The sequence below is a fragment of the Equus asinus genome, chromosome 2 (assembly GCF_041296235.1).
Source record: "Equus asinus isolate D_3611 breed Donkey chromosome 2, EquAss-T2T_v2, whole genome shotgun sequence".
NCBI classification, from domain to species: Eukaryota; Metazoa; Chordata; class Mammalia; order Perissodactyla; family Equidae; genus Equus; species Equus asinus.
The window spans coordinates 103332670-103355857 of NC_091791.1; the positions used below are offsets into that span (position 1 = coordinate 103332670).

Below are 23188 nucleotides of genomic sequence, written 5' to 3' on the forward strand. Positions count from 1 at the left end.
TCACCATCATTATTCATTGAAGGCACTCTAATGAACAGTGATTCTGTTCCCACTCCCCGCCCTCCTGCCCATTTCCTTGAGGACTCGCAGTAAACAGTTCACAAACCATATTACCAGTGGGATGAGGGATGCGTGCCCACCGTGGGAAGGCAGACGGGCATCTTCCTTAAGTGGTGTAGGATTTGGCTTTGGCAAGAAGCCAGGGAAGATACAGGTTATCAGAAGGGTCCGAGGGAGATGGGGAAAGGTACCTGCAGGATTTGCTGCTGTTTACCAGAGGCAGCCCTCCAAAAAGCTGCTCGGGATGCTCCCGGCCCTCCGTGAGTCCAGCTCACTCAGCTAACAGCCCTGGGAATGCAACACAATCCGGCGGCTTTTCCAACCCCGAGCTCTGCTCCCCCTGCCTCCTCCCAACTCCCTTAAATAATGGCTGAGCAAATGCCTCCGAGACCATCTTCAGCTAATTTCCTTCAAGACATGCAAGCTGCTAACGCTGGGAAGCACAGATAGTGTGGAATAGCAAATATGGCCAAAATTAGATTAAAATAACCTCCCGATAAACAAATTACTCACCGAAAATAAATATTGGACTCACTGCGGCCCGGATAACTAAAAGAACAGCACCACCACATGGCAGGAAGAGGAACTACAGGTGCCGCTGTCTGGCCAGTCTCAGTCAGCCCACCCAGCCTCTGGGTCTGACAAAGCAGGCAGGGAAGGGGGACAAGGGGGACAGGAACTATCCTTGTAGCTCAAACTTTTTAAAATGTTTTATGCACTAATGCGAAATACAAAAGTATTTGGCAGAGAGGACTGAACTTTGAGCCAAGAAAAAAATGCAATGTGCCAAGTCGAATGTGGCTTGACATAATAGGATTCTGTAACCCTTCTGATCCCTCTCTCCTTCCTCTCCCTCACCCCATCATCATCAGCCTCGCCTCATGCTCAGCCTCACAGCAGAGACTCTGGCCCCTCACCCAGCCGTGCTGGTGTGTTGAGCACCTCTCACCAGGTCCCATTCAGATGCTTATATGGGGTGGACCATACAATGCTCTTTTCTAAACAAAGTGACAGATACTCCCACCCCCAAAAAATCCTTTTAGTACTTAAACAGTATTTATTCATCTTCTTTTCAGCTTTTGGCCTTATCTTCTTTGGGCTAAATAAACCGACCCTTGTTCATCTCTTCTTGGCACTGAAGGGCTCAGGGCCCAGGCATCTGAGATTGCAGTCAGCTCTGCAGCCTGTGCGAGCTGTGTGCGTTACTTCAGCTTTCCAAGCCTCAGTTCTTACACCTGTAAAATGGGGGTTCTAACACTTCCTTGATAGGCTAAATGTACATATACAGTGGCTGACACACTAAGAACTCAATAAACGGCAGACATTGTGTTGTCATTTCAGTCCAACAGTGTGATGGATGTAGCTTGCCATCCTGCATTCATACAAAGTCGATCACAGCAGTCCATCCCAGTGTGACAAATGCAAAAATCTATCACTATTACTTGAAGCAGATTTTTAGCTCATCACAGAAATATACTGCAAGCTTCTCCAGAAGTTATGGTAGAAGAAGAGACAGCAGGTCTGTAGTCATACCACAATATGATTCTTTCCAGGGACGAAATGAGGCTGGTCTCCTCACTGAGGCAGAGCGAAAGTGAATGTACGAGGCTTGAGTCAGGAAACTGGAATCCTTCCTTAGTCAATATTAACGTGTTAGCAACTCCCCTGGGCACAGCCCAATGCAAGATATGGGGGATATGGTAGGGAGCCCGGACCTCACGGAGCTGCACCCAGCAGGAAAAATACATGCATACACACACGACAACGCACACATATGTGCATGCAAAAATAAGGAATCATTGACTGCAGTATGGTTAGTTCTTAGAAATATAAATATAGGGTTCCGTGGAAAGGTTTAACAGGGAAACTAACGCTGGGCAGAGGTGGGAGTTGGGTAGTGTTCAGAGAAGACCCCTGACAGAGATATTTGTGCTGAGACCTGAAGAAGGAGCCAGAGTCAGCTGGACAGGAAACCCTCAAAGTCTCAGAGATCTGGGGGGTCATTCCCTCTCTCTGACCTTCAGTTTCCCCGTGTGAAAATGAAGAGGGGGTGGACAAGACCAACAGTGTTCTGGGATATAGACAACAATACTGTAATATAATCATCGAACTTGCTTAGAGACTCGATCTTAATTATTCCAACCACTAAAGAGAAATGGCAATTATGTGACGTGACAGAGGTGCAAATTATCACTATAACGGCAATCATATTACAATATATAAATGTATCAAATCAGCATGTGTTAAATTTGCACAATGTTATATATCAAATATATTTCCATTTAAAAAAAGATGGATCGTTTTCTTGGCTCCCAGGAGCCCTATATTTTTGTAAATGTGTCTCAGAGGCCACTTTGGGGGAGAACCAATGGGAAATGGACAGACAGGGCTCTGAGCTCGCTACTCAAAAACAAAAAAATTTGAATACCACTGCACTAAACACATGTGATGGTCTTTTCCAGCTCTAATAGTCTGATTGCATAGCCCTCCTCTGGAAACTGATGGGGAAATACACTAAGTGGGCAGAACCTTAGGGTACCATACTTGTCAGGCAGGTCAGAGGCCCTGAAGCCAAGAGGATGGATCCCAGGCCCTGTGGGAACACAGATTATACAGATGAGTCTTGTGAGGGCTTCACTGACCCACTGCTACTTGTGTATGGTCATAAATCACAGGAATCACAATGCCAATGACCCTAAAACATAAACTGCCATTCTGAGAATTCCTTGGAGCTCCTAGAATTCCTACAAAAGCCTCAGTTTGGTGCGCCCCAGAAATGGCCCATTCTTTGACCCAGTGGTGCAGTGGTTAAGTTCATGCGCTCCACTTTGGCAGCCTGGGGTTTGCAAATTCAGATCCCAGTGCAGACCTACACAGTGCTCATCAAGCCATGCTGTGGTGGCATCCCACATACAAAATAGAGGAAGATTGGCACAGATGTTAGTTCAGCAACAATCTTCCTTGCCAAAAATGAAAAATAAAAAATGGCCTATTCTTTGACTTTTTGCCATAGAGCAACTCTCTAGCCATCTTGCTCTCTGGTCACTGCATTGCTGATTGCCAGGCCACAGTAGACGACCTCTGAGAGCACGATCAGGGCTCTGGGCATTAGAAGGCCCTCCCTTCCTCTACTCCCCTAGCAGCAGGCTGATGGCTGTCCCGTGAGCCAGCCAGCCAGAGCATTAACTAGGAAGATAAGTGAGAAGTCTCATCTTCCTGCCAAACTGCCCATTAGCTCTCTTGCATCTCTCCCTTCCTCCTTTTCTCTCTGTCTCCCTTCCTTTACTAACTTACTTTCTAATTCCCAACACCGTCCCCATCCCCCAATTTATCCAAACTTCCAGACTCCTCTAAATGCAAGCTCTTCAGTGGGAAAGTAGTCTGAAGTAGAGCCATCATTCCCTTATGAAGATTTAGGGCCTGAACCAGAAGGTGTGTCAGGTGTTTGCTTGTTGCAAAAGTGTAACTTCTCAGTCTGAGCAAGAAGGTTACTACCAAGGCATTATCTGAAGATTGATCACTGGAGCTGGTTTCAATCTGGCATAACCCCACCACCACACACCCATTCATAGGCCGCTTCCAGGCTGCCATTTTCCCAAACTGCCTTTCAACCTAATGCTCACGGAAGAGGTGTTAGGAAGCAAAAGGAAAGAGGGAGGGGTGGAGGGCACGACAAGGAAAGGAGAAGAGGATGCTGAAAAAAGAAAAAGAGACAGAGATAGAGATAGAAAGAGAGAGAGAAAGAGAGGCAGATAGCAAGCGGGATAGAGACAAAGGACAATACGTTTTGATTAGAGAAAAAAAATTGCCTGCAATAGAAGCACTATTTCTTAATCAAAGCTTTATGAAGTTTCAGTAATAAAAAGCTAAGTGTTTTTGCATAGGATAAAGCATAAAAGGGCAAAACCTTTACTACAGGCGAATTTAAGTTGGATATGTGAGTAGAGAGGAGGGGAAGTGATACAATGAAAGGTATGAGATTTGCATTAGTCCATTCTAGCCCAAGGACACACAAAAAGGACCCTTGAATGAGCGATGATTTTTAGGATCCTAAATGCAGAGACAATTGGAAAAGAGGCTTTTGAACTTCCGAGCTTCTTGCTGCTGTTGCTCAGGAAGGGAAAGAAGTGAGAGATGTCTTCCGGTTCATTTCTCGGCTGCTGCCATCCACCCGCCCTCCATTGGCTTCCTGTGCAGTAGCTACTTGAGGGAAGAGAGGACTGAGGGAAAATAACAAAATCTTCCTAACGTGACCTGGGAGCTCTTTCCCTTTCTTTTTGTGGTGACATTTTGGTGGATTCCAAGTCTCCCAGATCCCTCAGTCCTGTTTTTCCTGTTACTGGTGGGGATTGCCTCCAGCCACCCACAACATGATAGGGCCTTGTTGACCTCAGATTCCCAAGCCCACCCATGTTTACTGTCACAGGAACACTGACCATCCCCAAGGTAACAGAGATGTCCTTCTGGCTTTATTTTGACTGGGGAATGTTTTCCTTTTGTAGCACAATTACAGAGATCTACTACAATAGCCAACTTTTATACTGACAAGCAAGCATCAAGGCCAGAATGTGCTTTTAATGTGCCTCACATAAATGCTCCCAGATATCAGTGCCAGAAGGTGAGATTTTGAATTTTAGACAGAAATTGACTTCCTGCATTTCAGTTCAGCTGACATGAACTCAGCTGGGATCCAAACTGACAGACATTCCACGTCAGGTCTTAACTATGCATGAAGACAATAGAAAGCACTAGAGAATTCCACGACATTCATCTCCCCCCTCCCCCCCAGCAATCCCAGCCTAAGTGGAGTGGTACCATCCACACCCAGATCCTTCATGCCTTCATTTTGGTTAGGCTGATGGAACAAAGATGGCAATTGCCTGGTGAGCTGTTACTGCTCCTCCCCAAATCCATGACAGACTCTGCTATTTAGACACAGCCCACTTTCCTGCTGAGCTCAAATATGATCTCAGAATCCTTCTGCCCATACATATGAGTTGTCACTTGTAATGGAGCCTATTTGCCCTCCTTGTTCTAAGATTCTCTAGATCTCTAGAACTTGCTCCTTTCCAAGTAATTTCTGCATGTTCATAATGACTTTCTTACTTCTTCTGAACCCATAGAAATGATGCCAGCACTGGGGAAGTTTTAAGATCAATTGTGCAAAAAGGGCATTTCTATGAAATACCAATAAAGGTATTTGGGGAGGAGTCAGTTGACCTTGAATGGGCTTCAGCTCATGTGTGTGGTCAAATGTACATCAGTGACTCTCAACAGGAGGCGATTGTGACCTCCCAGGGGACATTTGTCAGTGTCTAGAGACAATTTTGTTCATTACAACTGGGGATGCTACTGGCATCTGCTGAGTCAAGGCCAGGGATGCTGCTAAAACATCCTGAAATGCACAATATAGTCCTCAGCAATAAAGAATTATCTGGTCCAAAATGCAGTAGTGTCAAGGTTGAGAAACCCTGGTAAACATTAGGGCTGAGTATTTCAGGGTAGAAAAAACATAAAGAACCTCTCACCCAACTATCTCCTGTTATAAAGAACCTAAGGTCCAGACAAAAGTCTGTGTAGACAGCTCAGCATAATCAGCAAATAACCCAATACATCCTTCTGATGGGACAATAAAACCTGTCTTAAATGCGGAGGGCAGCAGGCTATCCGTTCCCTAAGAGTCTATTAGTATAGGAAATAGAGATCAGAACTACAAATGTTCGATGCATGGGATGTTGGATTCAGGTAGTAGGGGGTGGTATTGCCATTTTTACACGTGTAAATATTAGAAGTCATTTGTTCATCTGCAAGTTTAGTCCACAAATATTTATTTCAGGCTCTTTATTGTGCTGACGCAAGTAATACAACGCTCAGCAAAGACGACCCTTTCCTGTAATAGTTTGCAGTCAGCTGAGAGAGACACACAACAGCAGTTTCGATACAGGTAATCAATGCTGAGATGGGAGAGCCGATGGGGGCATAGACGAGCGGCATCCAACCTGGTCTTATAGTCATGGAAGGTTTTTTCAGAGGAAATGATGTCTGAGTTGAGTTCTAAAGGGAGAGCAGAAGTCAGAAACTCAAAGAGCTGAGCCCCCAGCAGAGCATGCTCAGTTTGTTAAGCACTGCCAGTGTGTTGAAAATCTGCCTAAATGTTCTAAGCCTGAATTAGTCGGTATTTGCACTGGCTATTGGTTTCTCTTGGGCCCACGCATCATGTTTCATATGGACATAGTTAATAACTGGCTTGTGACTCAGATTTTTCGACATGGTAGGTACACTGTATATCAGGACACTCAACTCTAAGTTTACAGGGTGAGAAAGGGGTGTGGAAGGTGAGCCAGCCTTTCTCAGCTCCCAGGGCTCTCTTCCTGTGAAACATCGGGCCTCTACTGCCAAGGCAGGGCTGGGGGAATGCAAGGGAGAGCTCTTGTCCCAAGGCACGGCATTCACGGGCGGGCTTACCCAGCCATTCTCAGCACTGTCACTTCTTGCAATCCAAGAACTCGCTCACCTTTTTTCATCAAACACCTGGCATTATAATCAGGAGCGATAGAGTGAGCAAGGAAAAATAAGAATCAAGACATCAAACCTGAGGCAAGTTCAGTCTTAAGGATGAACCGTTCTTTCCCCATAACCCGCAGCTAACACTTTTCCATGCCTTCCTGTCTCAACGGCTTCAGGACCTCTCACTCTGCACTCCCAACCCCCTCGAACCACCTTCACTCTACCCGCAGGTCACAAAGCTGTGGATAGACTTGTGTATCGTATCAAGTTCCAATAAACCAAATAAACTCAAGCTTCAGGTTTTTTTCTTCCATCTACAAAGATACGTGATACGGCCCTTTCTCTGTGCTTATAGTTGACAGAGATGTATGGTTGGGAGCAGAAGGTGTTTTTATTTTTATTTATTTATTTATAAGTTTTATTAAAGTTCACGTATTACCCACAGGCCTCAGGCTCCCTACAGAGAAACAAATATCACAATTGAAGCAGCTGGTTTCCAAGGTGCCAAATTAAAATAGATGAAGAGGTAAGGAGGGGAAAAAAAATAAAAACATTAAGTGGAGACTTCTTCAGTCCCAAGTGCCTGGTGCCTTCTATTATATTGCGCACACAGGAAATTGACTCCCAATGTAATTAGACCAGGGCTACTAGGCAAAAAAAAAAATCCTCAAGTTATTCAGACCCCCAGAGCTATTCTTTTGCAATCACTCAAGTAACTGAGAAAAGAGCTAACTATTTAATATAAACTTATCAGCATCTATACTGCCCAAGCAATTCCCAACACTTCACTTGCTCAAGAATACGGAGTCAAGAGTTGAGTTGGGAATGAAATGCAAGAATCCTGCTTCCCCCCCACTGTCATAACCTTTTCTTCCATACGATAATCCCACTGGAACCTGGAGTTCTTTCCAACAGTCCTTAATGGCTGCTGGTCCTGTTAGAAGGAGCTAGAGTGCCCCAGGTCTGCAGTAGACAACATACTTCTTTTAGAGTCAATGACCCGGTGGCATTATGTACCAACACGCACACATGGGGAGAGGTATTAACTCTCTCTTTGTAGCCCTGTGCTTGGAACAGCCATAATATTCTCCATCTCATCCCAAAGATCCCAGAATGACTCTATTGCTTTCCAGGTTGAAAATGCGCCACAGAAACAGAAGAATGTCCTTCACTGAACTCGGAGGGGAAATAAAGAACCACTTTTCAAAAGAGGTGCTTACTGGATTTCAGCAATGCTGCCAGAACTTCAGTGGCTGCCCTGGGGAAAGAGAAAGAAAAGCGAAAAAGTCAATATTCAATGGTCTTTTTGTCAGCCCATGCATCCCGTAGCTCGCTTGCTCATTGCTGCCACCTAACTGCCCCATTATTAACCAGGTAGCAGGCATTCTATTGATTCTAGCGCTGGCCATTAAAGAGGCATAAATGTAGAAATCACACTGAGGGAAGCATCCGTCTTGTAAACGGGTCTCAGGAGTCCCCTGTGCTGCTGAAAATCTCTCTTCCTCCCGCTCTTGCTCCCACCTTCCACCAACGTCCTACACTGTGCTCCTCGTTTTTCTATTGCTCGCACCAGCCAGAGCTCCTGACAGTCTCCTGATTTAACCTAGAAGCCCTGGGGACTCTGGAGGATGGGATGGGAGGACGTGGGACCTGATGGCTGAGTGAGTGCAGCAATGCCGTGCAAACTTGAGACACTCGTGCCATGGGAGACACACTGGAAAACATTCATACAGTGCAAAGCAAGGTTGGTTCCTCAGGGTGAAAAACACTTGTCGCATTTTTCCTTCCAAATTCATTGTTTTCTTCCATGGAGGAATTTCACAGGCTTTGTAGCAATGGGAGGCATATAAGAATGAAATCGCCTTTGGTCCACGTGTTAGCGACCTTCAGTCTGTCCCCTGAGCCTGAGAAGGTCACACAAAGAACCACTCACTAGGCAAAAGAAAACTTCAAGGCGATGGGGACACTATGGTGTGATTCTAGGATGGACAGTTTTATTTGCTTTTTTTTTCAAAGAATAGAAATATTCTGCACAGCCCTAGTAACTTATCCTTAAAGCCTGTTAGACAATGATCTGTTGCCAGCACCCCTCTGAGGGTTGGGCGAACAGGCCAAAGAGGTTGGATCACCCTTCCAAGATTACGCAGACATGTGAGCAGACCTGGGACCCCAAACCCAGGAATCTCATTTCCCACCTCTGCTTCTTCCCCATCTGTTGATCTCCAGAATCTCTCTCACGCTTGCCCTGCCCTGGCCTCTGCCAAGTTGTAAGAGACAATTCTCTTTGTGATATATTACCTAATAACGAGCAATAAAGCCCGCAGTAAAAAAGAACAATAATAATAAGTGAACACATAAAAATAAACGAAAATTAAAATAGAAATTAGGCCCTCGAGACATCACTGTTTCCCATAACCTACAGGGGAGTCCTGGAACAGCAGTGGCCTGAATCTCACAGGTCCCAGTGCAAACCCATGGCTGGGATAACCTCCAGCTCCACGAGACCAACACAACTGCAGAGCAGTCATAAAGAAAGTGAGGCTAGTTTTCATTGATGGACTCCTTCATTTATCCTTCTCAACCATGGTTTCCTTTAATCAACTTTCACCTTCTTGAGCCCCACTCCTTTATAACCCCACATTGTTGGGCGACAGTGGATTTAAGAAGGAACACATTGAAAGTATTGCTGGGCGTCCCAGCCAGTGTGGAGAACCTGGGAGTCACGGTGCACAAGGCCTGGCTTGGGCTGGGGTGAGATGAAAATCAATATTTTGGGGAAAAGCAGAGTAGCCACATTAAGTTTATCACATTTTCTGGGAGCCAAACAGAAATGCAGACTCTCAAGCCCCATTTCTGGCCTGCTGAATCAGAACCTTTATTCCAACAGATAATTCATAAGCACTGTAATGTTGGAGAATAATCAGTTTAGAGGACAGCATCAATATGGCTTGGTTACTCCTTGATGTTGAGAGGAAGATCCAGGTGACTCCCGGATCTCAACCCTCTAGAAAGTATCAAACAGTATGATAACCGAACAAGTAAACATGAATCCAAAGAGTGACATCATATGGCAGAAAATACATAATAAGTGCCATATTAGTCAAAGAGGTAAGGCTGATTCCTGAATAACTAGAAAATATTTATTTCTCTATAGCTCCTAATTGGGGGATCAATGTGTAGTGTGGCAGACAGCACATTTAGGGCAATGATGGACATAAGTTTTGAGACCATAGCCCAGTACTCTAAAGAGTTCAGATTCGACTCCATAGGCAATAAGAAGCCATTCAACCTTTTTGATCAAGGGGGTATGGTGGCAAGGATGGAAAAGTAAGAGGAAGGTTGTGAGCAAAGAATTAATAAGACCAAATGATAGGGTAGACTGATAGCCTAAAATTTTTAGCCCAGGTAAATGGGAGAACAAGAAAGCCATTAATTGACTAAGGAGGAAAATTGAGGTGTTTAGAAAAGAAAACGATTTTTATTTGGGACATGATGGGGACAAAGCTGCATGGAACTACGGAGAATGCTGCTGGAATCATAGATGCAGAATTCTGGAGAGCATCCCAAGTTGGGGATATATATTTACAAATCACTGCAGGAGCAACAGTCGTTGTAGCCACAGGAACAGGTGATATATGTGAGGAAATTCAATCAAGAGCAGAACAGAGGGCTGGCCCAGGAAGGCATCTGCTCCAGACGGAAGGAACCTCTAAAGGACTCAGAGAACGTGCAGTCGAGGAAGTAGGAGGAAATCTAGGGGGGAGTTGGTTTTGAAAGTGAAAGTCACTAGGGGCTGGCCCCGTGGCCGAGTGGTTAAGTTCGTGCGCTCCACTGCAGGCGGCCCAGTGTTTCGACGGTTCGAATCCTGGGCGCGGACATGGCACTGCTCGTCAGACCACGCTGAGGCAGCGTCCCACATGCCACAACTAGAGGAACCCACAACGAAGAATACACAACTATGTACCGGGGGGCTTTGGGGAGAAAAAGGAAAAAATAAAATCTTTAAAAAAAAAAAAAAAAAAAAAGAAAGTGAAAGTCACTAGATTTTCTAGGCACAGTGTTTTTCACACTGCAGGTTGTGACCCAATAGTGGATTATAAAATCAATGTAATAGGTATTGACTAGCTTTGTTAATGAAATTGGATAAACTGGAATGGAGTCGAATATATCGGAGTCATCTCATATAGCAAAGGTTAGCAGTGATCTGAGAAACTTTCATTTCAAGGCACATACACACATATGTGCCTACTGGGAATGTGATGTAAATATTTTCCTTAAAAAAAAAACTTTTAAAGATGTTGCTTAAGGTGTAGTGTCCACATAAGATCTGAACAAGAATAAACATCTGGAATCAACTAATGAACCAATGAGCAAACAAAGCATTTGGTCTCCCACGTGGTGCTGGGATCCAGGCACTGAGCCACTCATGTGAATGTCACCAGGAGGCTCTAGTTTTGGTCCACTTGATGGATAAACGTCTACAATGCTGGTCCACTATCTGAGCGTTGCACTCTGCTTCTCTCCTGCTCCCCTAGTGTAACACTAAGAACATAAAATCCATCAGAACTGGGGAAACTACTTTGTTAACCAATGGTTAATCCCACACAAGGCAAAAATTTAAGCAGCTAAAGTTGAAATGAGAAAGAACATATTCAATTACTTCCACTCCAAGAAAGCAAGCCCACTGCATTGAGTGAGTAAACTAGGACCCCAAAGTTAATACCTTTGGGCTGCTAGACTGCTCCCTGCTGGACACAGACCTCCAGCATCCATAGTTCTGGGAGTTCCACTGATTCAATAGAAGAAGGGTTTTGAGAGGGGACTGTTTTCTTAAAGTTTAAACCCATACCATCATCGCACATTGTTCAAGCTTCCCGATGGGATGTCCATGTAGGATTGAAAGTAGAAATGCCTCCTCCATTGACTTTCCCAGAGTTTACATTACTGAATGGATCATTTAATAAATTCTGCAGAGCATCCTGCTTCCAGAGAATGAGAATAACATTCAAAGGCGAAGCAAAAAAGCCTCCACCCTATGCATTTTCACAATGTGGTGGGATAATTCAGTCGAGATTCTAGAGGTCACAGGCCACTTCTCTTCTCCTCCTCAGAAAAAGCTAAGCTTAGCCCATTGGCATATTTATAAACATTCTCTCGTCAAGAATTTAGCAAAAAGCCACAGAATTGCAACAATTCAATTTATTCCTTCAAGTAAAAATAAACTTTAAGTGCTTTTACCATAGTCTTTAATAATTATCACCATTATCTGGGGAGCCCCAGAAATGCCAAGCATTGTGCTGTGTCCTACGTACATGATTATACATCACAGTTAATCTTCACGGGAATGCTGAAGGGTGAAATTATTAGTCCTATTTTACAAATGGTAACAATGAAGTTCACAAAGGTTAAATAACCCATGTAAGTTCCAGCAGCTAGCAACAGGCAGCACTGAGGCACAAGCCTACATCTGTCTGACTCTAGATCTAGTGCTCTTAAAGTCTTCTCTCTACTTTTAACATAGTTCTAGAAAGAATCTAAAATCTCTCTCAGTATAATTTCTTCATCATTCAAATAAGAGTCCTACAGTTCAAGTGGTTACGTGACCGGTGCAAGGTCACGGGATTAATACGTCACAGAGCCAGTGAAACAAACAATTTCAGCTTGAGTCCAGTGCTTGGCTCAGGGTTCTATATGGAACAGTTTAGCTGAAGCTTGAGAGGATTTAGATGTTCAGAGGTAGTCATGGAGACATGGAGAGAGAACTCAATTGGTAGCAAGCCACAGATGTCTTTGAATGCCAGGGCTGAGTTGCCAAATTAAAAATTAGAGGGCTTTATATTTGCAGCTTGGAGCTGCCACTTTTGTGATCTTGGGTTCTAGGTTTACTTGATCCCTCCAAAGCTCATAGTTCCTTGTCTGTAAAGTAGATATAATAAGATCTAACTGATGGGATAGTGTGGGGAGTGAGGGAAGCAAAAATTAAACTAAAAGTCTACCACAGTCCCTGAAACATTCACTTGAATGGCATCATTGGTAGAACCAGTACAGAGCAAGGAAGTGAGGTCTAATCTCTGTATAAGTATTTGCAGATGGTAAGCTGACAGGATTGTCATTTGCCAGTCAGGAGAGGTCTCTGGAGAAAAACGGATTCCTATTCCCAGATACAGGACCAAACTATCTCGTAGAAGTCTAATGTTCTGCAGCCCAGATGGCCTAGATATAGCAACTGCCATCTATCTTAGTTATCTATTGCTACGTAATAAATTCCCACAAACTTAGCAGCTTAAAACCACACTCATTTATTATCTGACAGTGCCTGTCAGACCTGTGAGGTCAGAATCCCATGGCTTAGCTAGGTTCCCTGCTTATGGTCTTAGAAGGCTGTAATCAAGGCATCAGCCAGGGCTGAGTCTTCATCTGAAGGCTTGGCTGGGGAAGAGCGTGCTTCCCAATTCAAACAGGCTATTGGCAGAATCCATTTCTTTGCAGGAGGAAGGCTGAGGGCCCTGACTTCTTTCTGTCTGTCAGCTAAAGACCTCTCACAGCTCCTAGAGGCTTTTTGGAGTTCCTAGAAGCCACTGACTATTTCTTGCAGTGTTGGCTTCTCCAATCTGACTGCTTACTTCATCAACAAGAACAGTTTCTATAGCACATATGTATGCAAGACAAAGTCTTATATAACAAACATTATCATGGGGGGAACAAGCACTCACTTTTGCTATAGAATAAGTCCCAGCCCTTGCCCACAATCAAGGCATGAACACCAGGCATGAACACCAGGAAGTGAGGATCACGGGAGGGCCATCTTAAAGTCTGTAGACCACCCAAAGATTCTTGCAATTTTTAGCATTCAGCTACCAGGATCCTAATATTCTCTTTGTCAAGACATGATCCTCTCCAGTTTCCCCTTCCTAGAAAATGGAACTACCACTTTCCCAGAAACTGAGCATGCATCCTTCTCATCTATTTGCCTTTACCATCTAGATCTCACCACACACTCAAACACCCCCATTTTAACTTCTAGAGTGCTCTTAAGTTGTCCATTCCTTTTGCATGCTGCTGTTTTCACCCTAGTTCAAGCACAAGGGGGCTTGGTACTTCACTGAGAAATGTAATTTCAAGAGTTATTGGTCCTTGGTTGAAATTTACATTTTAATTTCCTGTATAATAAATGCATGTGAGCTGCATAATTATTTTAGATATATTAGAAAATACAGTTAAGCATTAAAAAAGTGGAATAAATTAAAACCACCCAACTATCCCTCACCTAGCTACTGCTCTAGCGCCAGAACTCATCCATCCATATCCACTCTAGGTCCCCTTCAAACTGTTCCTCAGGCTGCAACTAGAGTGATCTTCTCCAGAAGAACATCTCATAAGGGCCCCCTCACATGGCTACCTCCACACCCACTCTTGCTCTTGGGTAAAAATCCAAATCTGAAACATGATCCAGAAGCCTCTATCAAGGCTGGCTGCTGCCACCCCTCCAGCCTTGTCTCACACCAAGGGTGAGACTGCCACCCCTCTGGCCTTTGGCCAAGCCCTGAAGCATGTTCCCATCACTTGTCCTTTGTTCTTGCTAATGCCACAGCCTAAAATGCTTCCTGTCCTCCCCTCCCCCTTCACCTGAGCTCATACTTCACCCTTCGTAGCCTAACTTAGGTGTCACATCCTCAGGAAAGATGTTCTTGACCCCCTAGTCCGGTCCAGGTCCTTTTTGGGTATGTTCATCCTTATTTTCTCCTTTTCTCATTGCTTAATTAAAATTGTAATTATTCACTCAGTTGTGGGATTATTTTATTAATGTCTGTCTCCCCTTCCAGTCTGTGAACTCCAGAAAACAGGAAATGTTTCCTTTTGTATTACTCTACCCCCACCATTTAATATTATTTGAATACAGAACACCATCAGATATTTGTTGAACCTTTTCCAAAAATCAGGCTCTGGCCCAGGACTCTTATTTTTGTTATTCATTTATTCAACAAATATTCATTGAGTGCCTATTACATGCTGTCATAAACTGATAAACCAAAGATTCTTCCACTCAAACAGGTTAGGGCTAGGGTGAAGGAAATAGTTAACAGACAATGATTATTTTTGAATACTACATTAAATAAGCATTCTAAAATGTGATAAATGCCATGAGAAAAAAAGAAAAAGTAAGAACAAGGTAAAGAGATCAGATGTGCAAGGATGGGTTGCAAGTTTTAAAAGGTTGGCTGAAGTAGGCCTCATGGAGAAGGCAACATCTGAACAAAGACGTGAAGGAGGGAAGGAAGTTGCCATATGACTATGAGAAGGAAGCGTGTGCAGACACTCTAAGATGACAATAGGCATGATCCGTTCAAGGAACGGCAAGCTGGACAGGGCTGCTGGAGTCCAAAGGATGAGAGGAGAGGAGTAAGAGCTGAGATGAGGAGTAAGAGGGTACCATTCATGCAGGGCCTGGAAAGCACTGCAAAGGCCTTCACTTCATTCCAAATGAAGGATTTTGAGCAATGACCTAACACGTTTTAAGATTTCTCTGGCTACTCTACTTTTTCAAAAGAAAACAAAAAAGGACTCTAAGGAAGCAATAGTAGAAACCAGAGACAGACCAGAGTAGAAATCAGTAGAAAGCAATGTGGAACAAACCAAATACAGCAAAAAATAAAAAGGATTATATACAACGGTCAAGTGGGATTTGCCCCAGGCATGCAGGGTTGGTTTAACATCTGAAAATCAACCAATGTAATAATCCACCTTAATAACACGATAAAGCACAAAAAGCACATCATCATCTCAATAGACCCAGAAACAGCATTTGGTAAAATCCATCACATTTTCACAATAAAAACACTCAACGCTCCAGGGAAAAAAAAGAACTTCCTCCACCTGATAAAGGGATCTGCTTAAAACCCACAGCTAACGTGATACTTAATGGAGAAAGACTGAGCGCTTTCCCCCTACCATCAGGAACAAGATAAGGTTGTCTGTTCTCACCACCTCTGATCAACACTGTACCTGAGGTTCTAGCCAGGACATTTAGGAATGAATGAATGAATGAATAAATAAATAAATGGCATGCAGATTGGAAAAGAGGAAGTAAAACTATCTCTATTTATAGATGGCTTGGTCTTGAAGATAGAAAGTCTTAAAGAATCCACTTAAAAACTATCAGAACTAATAAACAAGTTCTGCAGTGTCCCCACAATAAAAGATCAATACACAAAAATCAATTATATCTCTGTACACTAGCAATGAATAGTTCAAAATGAAATTTAAAATGGCAATCTCACTTACAACAGCAGCAAAAAGGAGAAAATTCGTAGTAATAAATTTAACCAAAGAAACCCAAGGCTTTTACACTGAAAACTAGAAAACATTGTTGAAAAAATATTAAAGAAGATCAAAAGGAATAGAAATCACCGAAATGTCAGCTGTCACCTACTACTGCTCTAGCCCCAGAACCGATGAATCCGTATCCACTCTAGGTCCCCTTCATACAGTTCTTGCAGGTACACCTGGAGTGATCTTCTCAAGAAGAACATGGATACTTTTTAAATTTAGAGCTAACAGGATTTCTTGACAGCTGGCTATGAGAAGTAACATTAGCTCTGTTATTTCTCAGAACAATCCCCATTTCACAGATGAAGGGATGGATCAAGGTAGATGAACCTGCCTGAAGCAACATTAGAAAGTGGCAGAGCTGGAATTTGGCCTTGAGTCTGTCTGACCCCACCATCTGGGCACTTACTCCCAACCACCGGCAGCAAGTGGAGCACTGGGGCCAACGAGCTTCTTCAGGGAGTTTTCAGAAAGAAGGAAGAAGGTGGCCCTAGAATTTAACCCTCTCTAGAGTTTTGGGATACAGGGGTGTAGTAGCAGAAACAGAAAGTGGAAAAAAAAAGAAGTTATCTAAATAACAGGTGGATAAAGCAGGAGGACCTTTACGAGGGATGGAACACATTGCCTGCAGAGCATGGCGCCCAGAACGCCATCTGGTACCGTCCCGGCCTCCTGCCGGGCTTGAGAGGGAATACATAGTGGGATGAATAAAAGTGTACACACACACAAACGCGCACACACACAAGGCCAGCTTACCAAGGAAAATAGATGACAAATGGATCTTGCTCATCACCATTTTCAAGGGAGAAAGAAGAAAATGGAAATGGAAACTGAGATGGCTCTTGCACAGTGAAAGAAAAAAAAAATGTGAACATATGGCTCAAAGGTCGAACCAGACCCTGTGCCCAGCATGGAACTCGTCTATTTTTCTCTGGGAAAAATAAAAAAAAAAAAAAACAGACAAAAAACTCCCCTCCTCCCCACTCTATCCAGATGCTGTCAAAGACAGCTTGTGGGAGCCGTCATCAATTATGGAATCATGGGAAATTTTTATAAGAGAAATTGAAACCCCGACCTCAGATTGGTTTGGCTAGTAACCCTCAGCAGGGAGAGTGACAGAGGGTGCTCCCTCCTGACCCAGGGAACCAGGAGCTCAGCTCTGCACTCTAGGCTGGGAGGACCAACCCCACCTGCTCTGTCATAAGCAGCAACTCTGCAAAGGGAAAATGGTTTTGAAGTACTTCCAAATCCATGGGAAACAGCATCAGGAGCAAGGACTCAGACAAAAGCTTTTGAGGACCCATCCCCAAGACCAGGATGGGAAAGGCTAATGTCTGGGGAGGCAGTGGGAAGCCAAGCGGGGATTCCAATTAGCTCTCACAAACAGGGGAGTGTCTTTCCACATATGGGTGTGACTCTTGAGTTAGCACTTAAAGCGAATATTTCCCTTGAGTTTCCTTAAGTTATTCATGAAGTACAATATACATGAATGTGTCACTGCAATCCTCTACTGTAATACGTATATATAAATGTATAATGAGTATACCATATAATTATGCATATATATGCAAAATAAAATGTTACCGAATGTTCGCTGTATTACTGTCGGAGAATAGTTGCTGTATCACACGTTTAGTTGAATTCTTGTAAGTTAAATGCTATGTATGATACAATCCACTCTTGAAATATCTGGAAGCACAAAAGGAAAGACGTGATATCCTATCTCATTGTATAGCACAGAGCAGGCACTCAACTGACATTTGCTGACTCAATGAATGAATAAAAGCGTATCTGATTTTGCTCCAGCTAAAGGGCAGAGCAAAGATAAGCCTGATTGTTATTCAGCGTGTTTGGCTGAGGTGTACCAGGGCCCCATACTTGGTAGTGAGGCTTAGAGCCCCCAGCACTGATGCAACCGGCACTTCAAAATGTTGTCATTTGCAAGAAGACAACACTGTGTGATTCTTCCCACTTCTGTGGGCTACCCAGAATGGGCCAATTCATAAAGACATAGGGAGACTGGAGGTAACCACGGGCTGAAGAGAAGGCCAATGGAGAGATCCTGATTAATGGTTACAGAGTTTTGTTTAGGGTAATAAAAAAGTTTTAGAAATAGATGGTGGTGATGGTTGCACATCACTGGGAATGTAATTAATGACACTGAATTGTACAGTTAAAAATGGTTAACATGGTAAATTTTATGTTATGAGTATTTTACTACCAAAAAATTGTCCTTGGATCTGATGATGTGTCATCTCTTCAAAAAACACTCAGGTCTTTTAGGAAAGAAGGCAAGGAGAGTGGCAAAGGCCTGCAAAGGGCCCCCTCACTCGCAGGACTTGGGAATAGCACCAGGAAAGTTCACCATCAACCACCCAGACTGTGACCCTCAAACTGGAGCGTGCATCCGAATGCCCCAAAGGGCTGGCTAACACATAGGGCTCCATCCCCCAAGCTTCCCACTCAGGAGGTGTGGGTTGGGGCCTCAGAAATTGTACTTCTAACAGCTTCTCAGGTGTTGCTGGTGCCGCTGGCCTACAAACCACTCTTACAAAACACAGACCTAGGCAGTAGGTGTTCCGTAGGTTTGGCTGAGGGACTTTCTCAGTTAGAAGTGAGGGGAGGACTCCTAAGCCATTTTTCTTTCAGCTCAAATGCTCAAGACCCTCAGTGATGCCACCCAACAGTGCCATGATTGCTGGACCTCCAAGCAAAGATTTCATAAACATCCCTCTCTCTTAACTGAAAAGATCCATGAGATTTCAGGGACTCTCCAAACCAGAATCAAAGGCTCCAGACAGCAGAAGCCTTATTAATTTGTGTCCATTTTAAAGCCTCACAGTGACTTGGTGCTCATCCCTTGATTGACAGGACTTACGCCTATGATTCCCAGCATCTGTGGAGTGTTTATCTCTTTTAGAAATCGAGGTCTTCATTTAAACTTAGATGATAGGGGACACTTGAGAAAAACATCAATCTCACTTCTTTAAAGGATTGCATTTATTACCAATAAAATCCAACATTGGCCATAACCTCCAAGAGAACCCCAGACACATAATGCTTCTTGAAATTCCCCTCATCGCATCGTGGTCTGGCATTTCTCCACAGGTTTGAACAAGCAGTTCTCCCATTCTCTAGAAAGCCTTCACTCCTTTTGTCTTTTTCCATCTGGCAAACTCCTACCCATCTGACAACAGCCAGCTCAAATTTCAGCTCCCCCATTACCTGAGTTCCGGCCTCTGTAACGTTCTTCCTCTGAGTTCTGATCACACTTTCTACTTTCTCTTATTATAGCATTTTCACAGTAACACGGACATCATCTATTTATATATCTAACTCTAGATTAGGCTAGAAGCTCTTTGAGGACAGAAATTATGTTACAATCTTTGAAGTCTGAGCACCTATCAGAGCAGCTGCTCCATAGTAATTTTAAAACATAAGTTTGGTGGGTAAAGAAATTAATAGTAATAGGTTGCAACAGTCTTCTGCTAAACTTAAATATAGCTGAATCTTAATCCCACACTACCTCTAGATATCACATAAAGTAAGTGTCACACAGGTGAGCTTTTATCTTTTGAGAATACCAGGAGTGAACCAGCCCTGACAGCCTAGGGGTTCAAGTTTGGCACGCTCTTCTTTGGCAGCCCAGGTTCAGTTCCTGGGGGCAAAACCACGCTACTCGTCTGTCAGTAGCCATGCTGTGGCAGCAGTTCACATAGAAGAAGCAGAAGATCTTACAACTGTACACAACTATGTACTGGGGCTTTGGGGTTGGGGGAAGAAGGAAAAAAAAGGAGAAAGATTGGCAACACATGTTAGCTTAGGGCGAATCTTCCTTCACAAAAAGAAAGAATTCCAGGAGTGGTTTGAAATAGTGAGAGGAAGGGCACAGGGCAAGGAAGATACTGAGTGGATAAGGGAGTATGGTGCTTGGCAGGTCACTCAGCTCCACTGAAAACTGGGCATAGCATGAGGATTCCTGTAGGTGGGTCAACAAGCTTGTAGTAAAGCTGCCAGTAGCGTCCACCTGCTTTTTTCGGGTTCCCTATAGAGACCTTGGCTGTTTTCCCAGACCACTGATCCACTCTAAATCTCATCCTTTAATCCTCATCAAGAAGTGCCATGAAAAGCTTAATGGCTTGCCTAGATTGCAAGCTGAAGAAATTTTTCTTCTGTTTACATGGTTTTGTTTCTTTTCCATTTGGAATTACTGAATCATTCATATCTGTTGTATCCTAAGCAAGTCTTTGCAAATTTCATGGATGGATGGATGGATGGATGGATGGATGAAAGGAAAGGAAGCATGAGAGATATGGGCTTCTCATTCAAAGTAAACTGATAACATGAATTCACTTCCCTTCCTCCCAAAATTCCATTAATTTCATCCTGGATATACAAAAACAAATAACTTCGTAATGGTGGGGGCAATGGAAGGGGGAAGTCATCAGCCAACCAAATACATTTTAATACATTTTTGGAAGACAAGAAATAGAGGAAGTCCATTGACAAATGAAACAAAGTGCAAGAAGCCACAGCCCCCAAAATGGCTGTGGTGGAGTAGCAAAGGATGCTGAAGTACATGCAGAGGTCAAACTGTAATCAGAAACCCAGAAAGGCTGTGAGTCAAAATTCTATCCAACCATCCACCTTTATCTGAAATGCCACAGTTTCTTATTCTTGAGTAACATACAAACATCTTGTAAAGAAAAATACTATTCAGACTGCCAGCTTGGGAAACAATGACCTAAGAAATTAGTCTTATAAAAATATTTTCAACTATAAGTTATCACTTAAAGGACAAGTTTTATATATATCTTAGGTAAGATAGTACATTGTGACATTCAAGTGTAACCACAATTTTTTTTAATTGTGTCAAGCTCTCAGACTGTTGAGAATATGTTGACCCTTGATTGACAAACACAGATATATACCACAAAGCATTTCCTAACACTCATATCCAGGTGTGAGTGCCTCAATTTTGCATTCCCCTCAGCATCTTGGTGCCTTCTATAGTAATAACTAAGTAGTAATTTATGCACTTGCCTCAGACCACTTATGCAATCTCAATCCTCTCCAGCGAAGGGATGCACCCTGGTAACCCTTGCAACACCTAACTCCAAGCCTTCGCATGTGGTAGGTCTCTATGGATGTTATCCAAATCAAAATTTCCCACAAGTTCCAAATATGTGGGGTGGAGAGCAATTTTTCCAGTATGATGGGGTAGCCTCTTTACTTGGGTTCTCAGAAACGTGTTGGGGAATAAGAGCATTGAACTTTTGCTATTTTAAGGACCATAAAATGTTACCCCATCATAATAGAAGGTTCTTCCCTGTTTTGAAAGTGAATTGGCAGTCAGTGGAATCACTGAGTATTCACAATGTGACAGGCTCTGTGCCAAGCTCCTTACTTACTCATTTCAAATTTTTTAAAACAGATCTGAGATTGTCCACATTTTACTGTGAAGAAACTGAGATTGAGGCGATTAACTTCCTAGAGCATATATTTAAACCCAGGTCTTCTGATTCCAATTACAATACTGGTTCTACAGCACAATTATTTTCTTCTAAGAAAGCGATTAACAAAGAAAAATAGAGAAAAGGAAGAGGTAAGGAAATAGGGTCATGTGAAAGTGCCCGTTCCTTTTGTGTCTAACACTGTCTTTGTGCAACTTTTGTAATTGAGTTAAATCAATGGACTCAAATTGGCCTTCTTTGTCTGTCAGTGCCTCTCCCTACACATTCCCAGGTCTATCTGTCTTTGCGTGAGTTGTCTATCAAGTCTCTTAGAAGAGAAAGCACCTCTAACCCTTTTGGACCCATGCAGCTTACTGAAGTCATTGACAGGACAGACTTGTAGTTACTGAAGCTGCACATAAACGATCTTGGGCAATGAAAAGGATGCCCAAGATTCCTAGGGTGGCCCAAGAGTTGGACACATTCTGTACTTGCAGATAGGAATCGATATTTTCTAATGCTGCACCTCTCCATTGGTCTTTCCTCTCCTCCCTCCAGCCATGAGGCTTCTTTGGTGGTACCAAATGTATACCATGGGGGTAGAGACAAATACTACCTGCCGTCACCAGATCCCTGGGCAAAGCTTTCTCAGTAAAGATGGACAACACAGACTGCATGTTGTGAGGGCAAGGATCTGTCAACCCGCTGAGGCACAATGTTATGCGATTGTGTCATCTCTGTGGACTGAAACGTTTCTAAAAGTCATTTTCCATTTAAGAAGGCTCTTACTCTGTGGTCAAAAGTCTCAAACATGGTCTGCAGGAGACCGTATGCACTTATTAGTCTCATCCAGATTAAAAGACTGGAATAGTAGTCACATGACATCTTTAATCAACACCTTACTCAAGATAGCCTTCCTGAATATAAGAGCACAAGAAATTCTTCCTTTACCTACAAGCGCAGAGATCAGAGGAAAGATTTGAAAAATGTCATAATATCCTACATAGAATTCCCCAGTATCTCGTCTCGTCTTGTTGACGCATAGAGTCTACAGTACTACGCCTATGTATTATACAAACTATGTTAATCAAGTGAAGTGTGATGGTAATAAGAGATATGCATTTTTGTCATATATAAGTATTTATACATGCTATGTATAATTGAATATATACTTTTGATTATTTGTAATAGTGTAATAATACTTATTATACCATTATCATATGCCATGGGCTTTTGATATACAAAAATGTTTAGATGGGAATTGGAATAAGAAGACTATTTTTCAAATTTAAATAATCCATGATTCTTTGAGGTAACATCATGATGGGAGCTAATGAAAAAATTAGTGGCTATTACTCTAGAAAAATAGTATAATTGAGCTAAAAAGTGCTATAAAACAAACACCTTTAAACAATGAAGCATGGGAAACATCTCAGCCTCCAGTGTCTGAAATCTGGATAGTTTGTAAGTCACCCTTGTCTAGAAAGACACTATAGATGACGTAAATGAGGTGCTAAAGATTAAGTGGACTTGAGAAAGATATTTTTTCTCATAATTTTTTGAAATCAATAGAGAAAGTTCATTAAAAAAAATTTAAGTCTCTGATCCATCAATTTAATGACTCTGGTTCTTTTTCTTTTCCTCTACTTATATGTGCTGTCACCTAAAATAAATCCAAGCCAAAATGAGGCTTTAAAAATGAAGAAATGAAAAATTAAATTGTTAGGCAAACCTTCCAAAATACTGCATCTGGACCTCCAAACAACTGAGTCAACAAACTGAGATATGTGTATAACAATTAACAGCATTTGTATAGGAATTGGATTCACAGAATAATCTTT

At 42.8% G+C, this 23188-nt stretch overlaps 1 protein-coding gene across 17 annotated transcripts in view; it reads right to left on the minus strand.

The window, feature by feature from the left end:
* AGBL1 (AGBL carboxypeptidase 1) overlaps positions 1-23188 on the minus strand; it is an 806151-nt gene that overhangs the window by 670599 nt on the left and 112364 nt on the right. For all 17 annotated transcript variants that reach the window (XR_011497368.1, XR_011497363.1, XR_011497373.1 and 14 more), the window contains one exon: positions 7788-7825. Coding sequence is in view for 12 of the 17 variants with exons in the window: in XM_070495693.1 (XP_070351794.1) it covers positions 7788-7825 (38 nt within the window). In the remaining 5 variants the exon portion in view is untranslated. The remainder of the gene's footprint in view (positions 1-7787; positions 7826-23188) is intronic.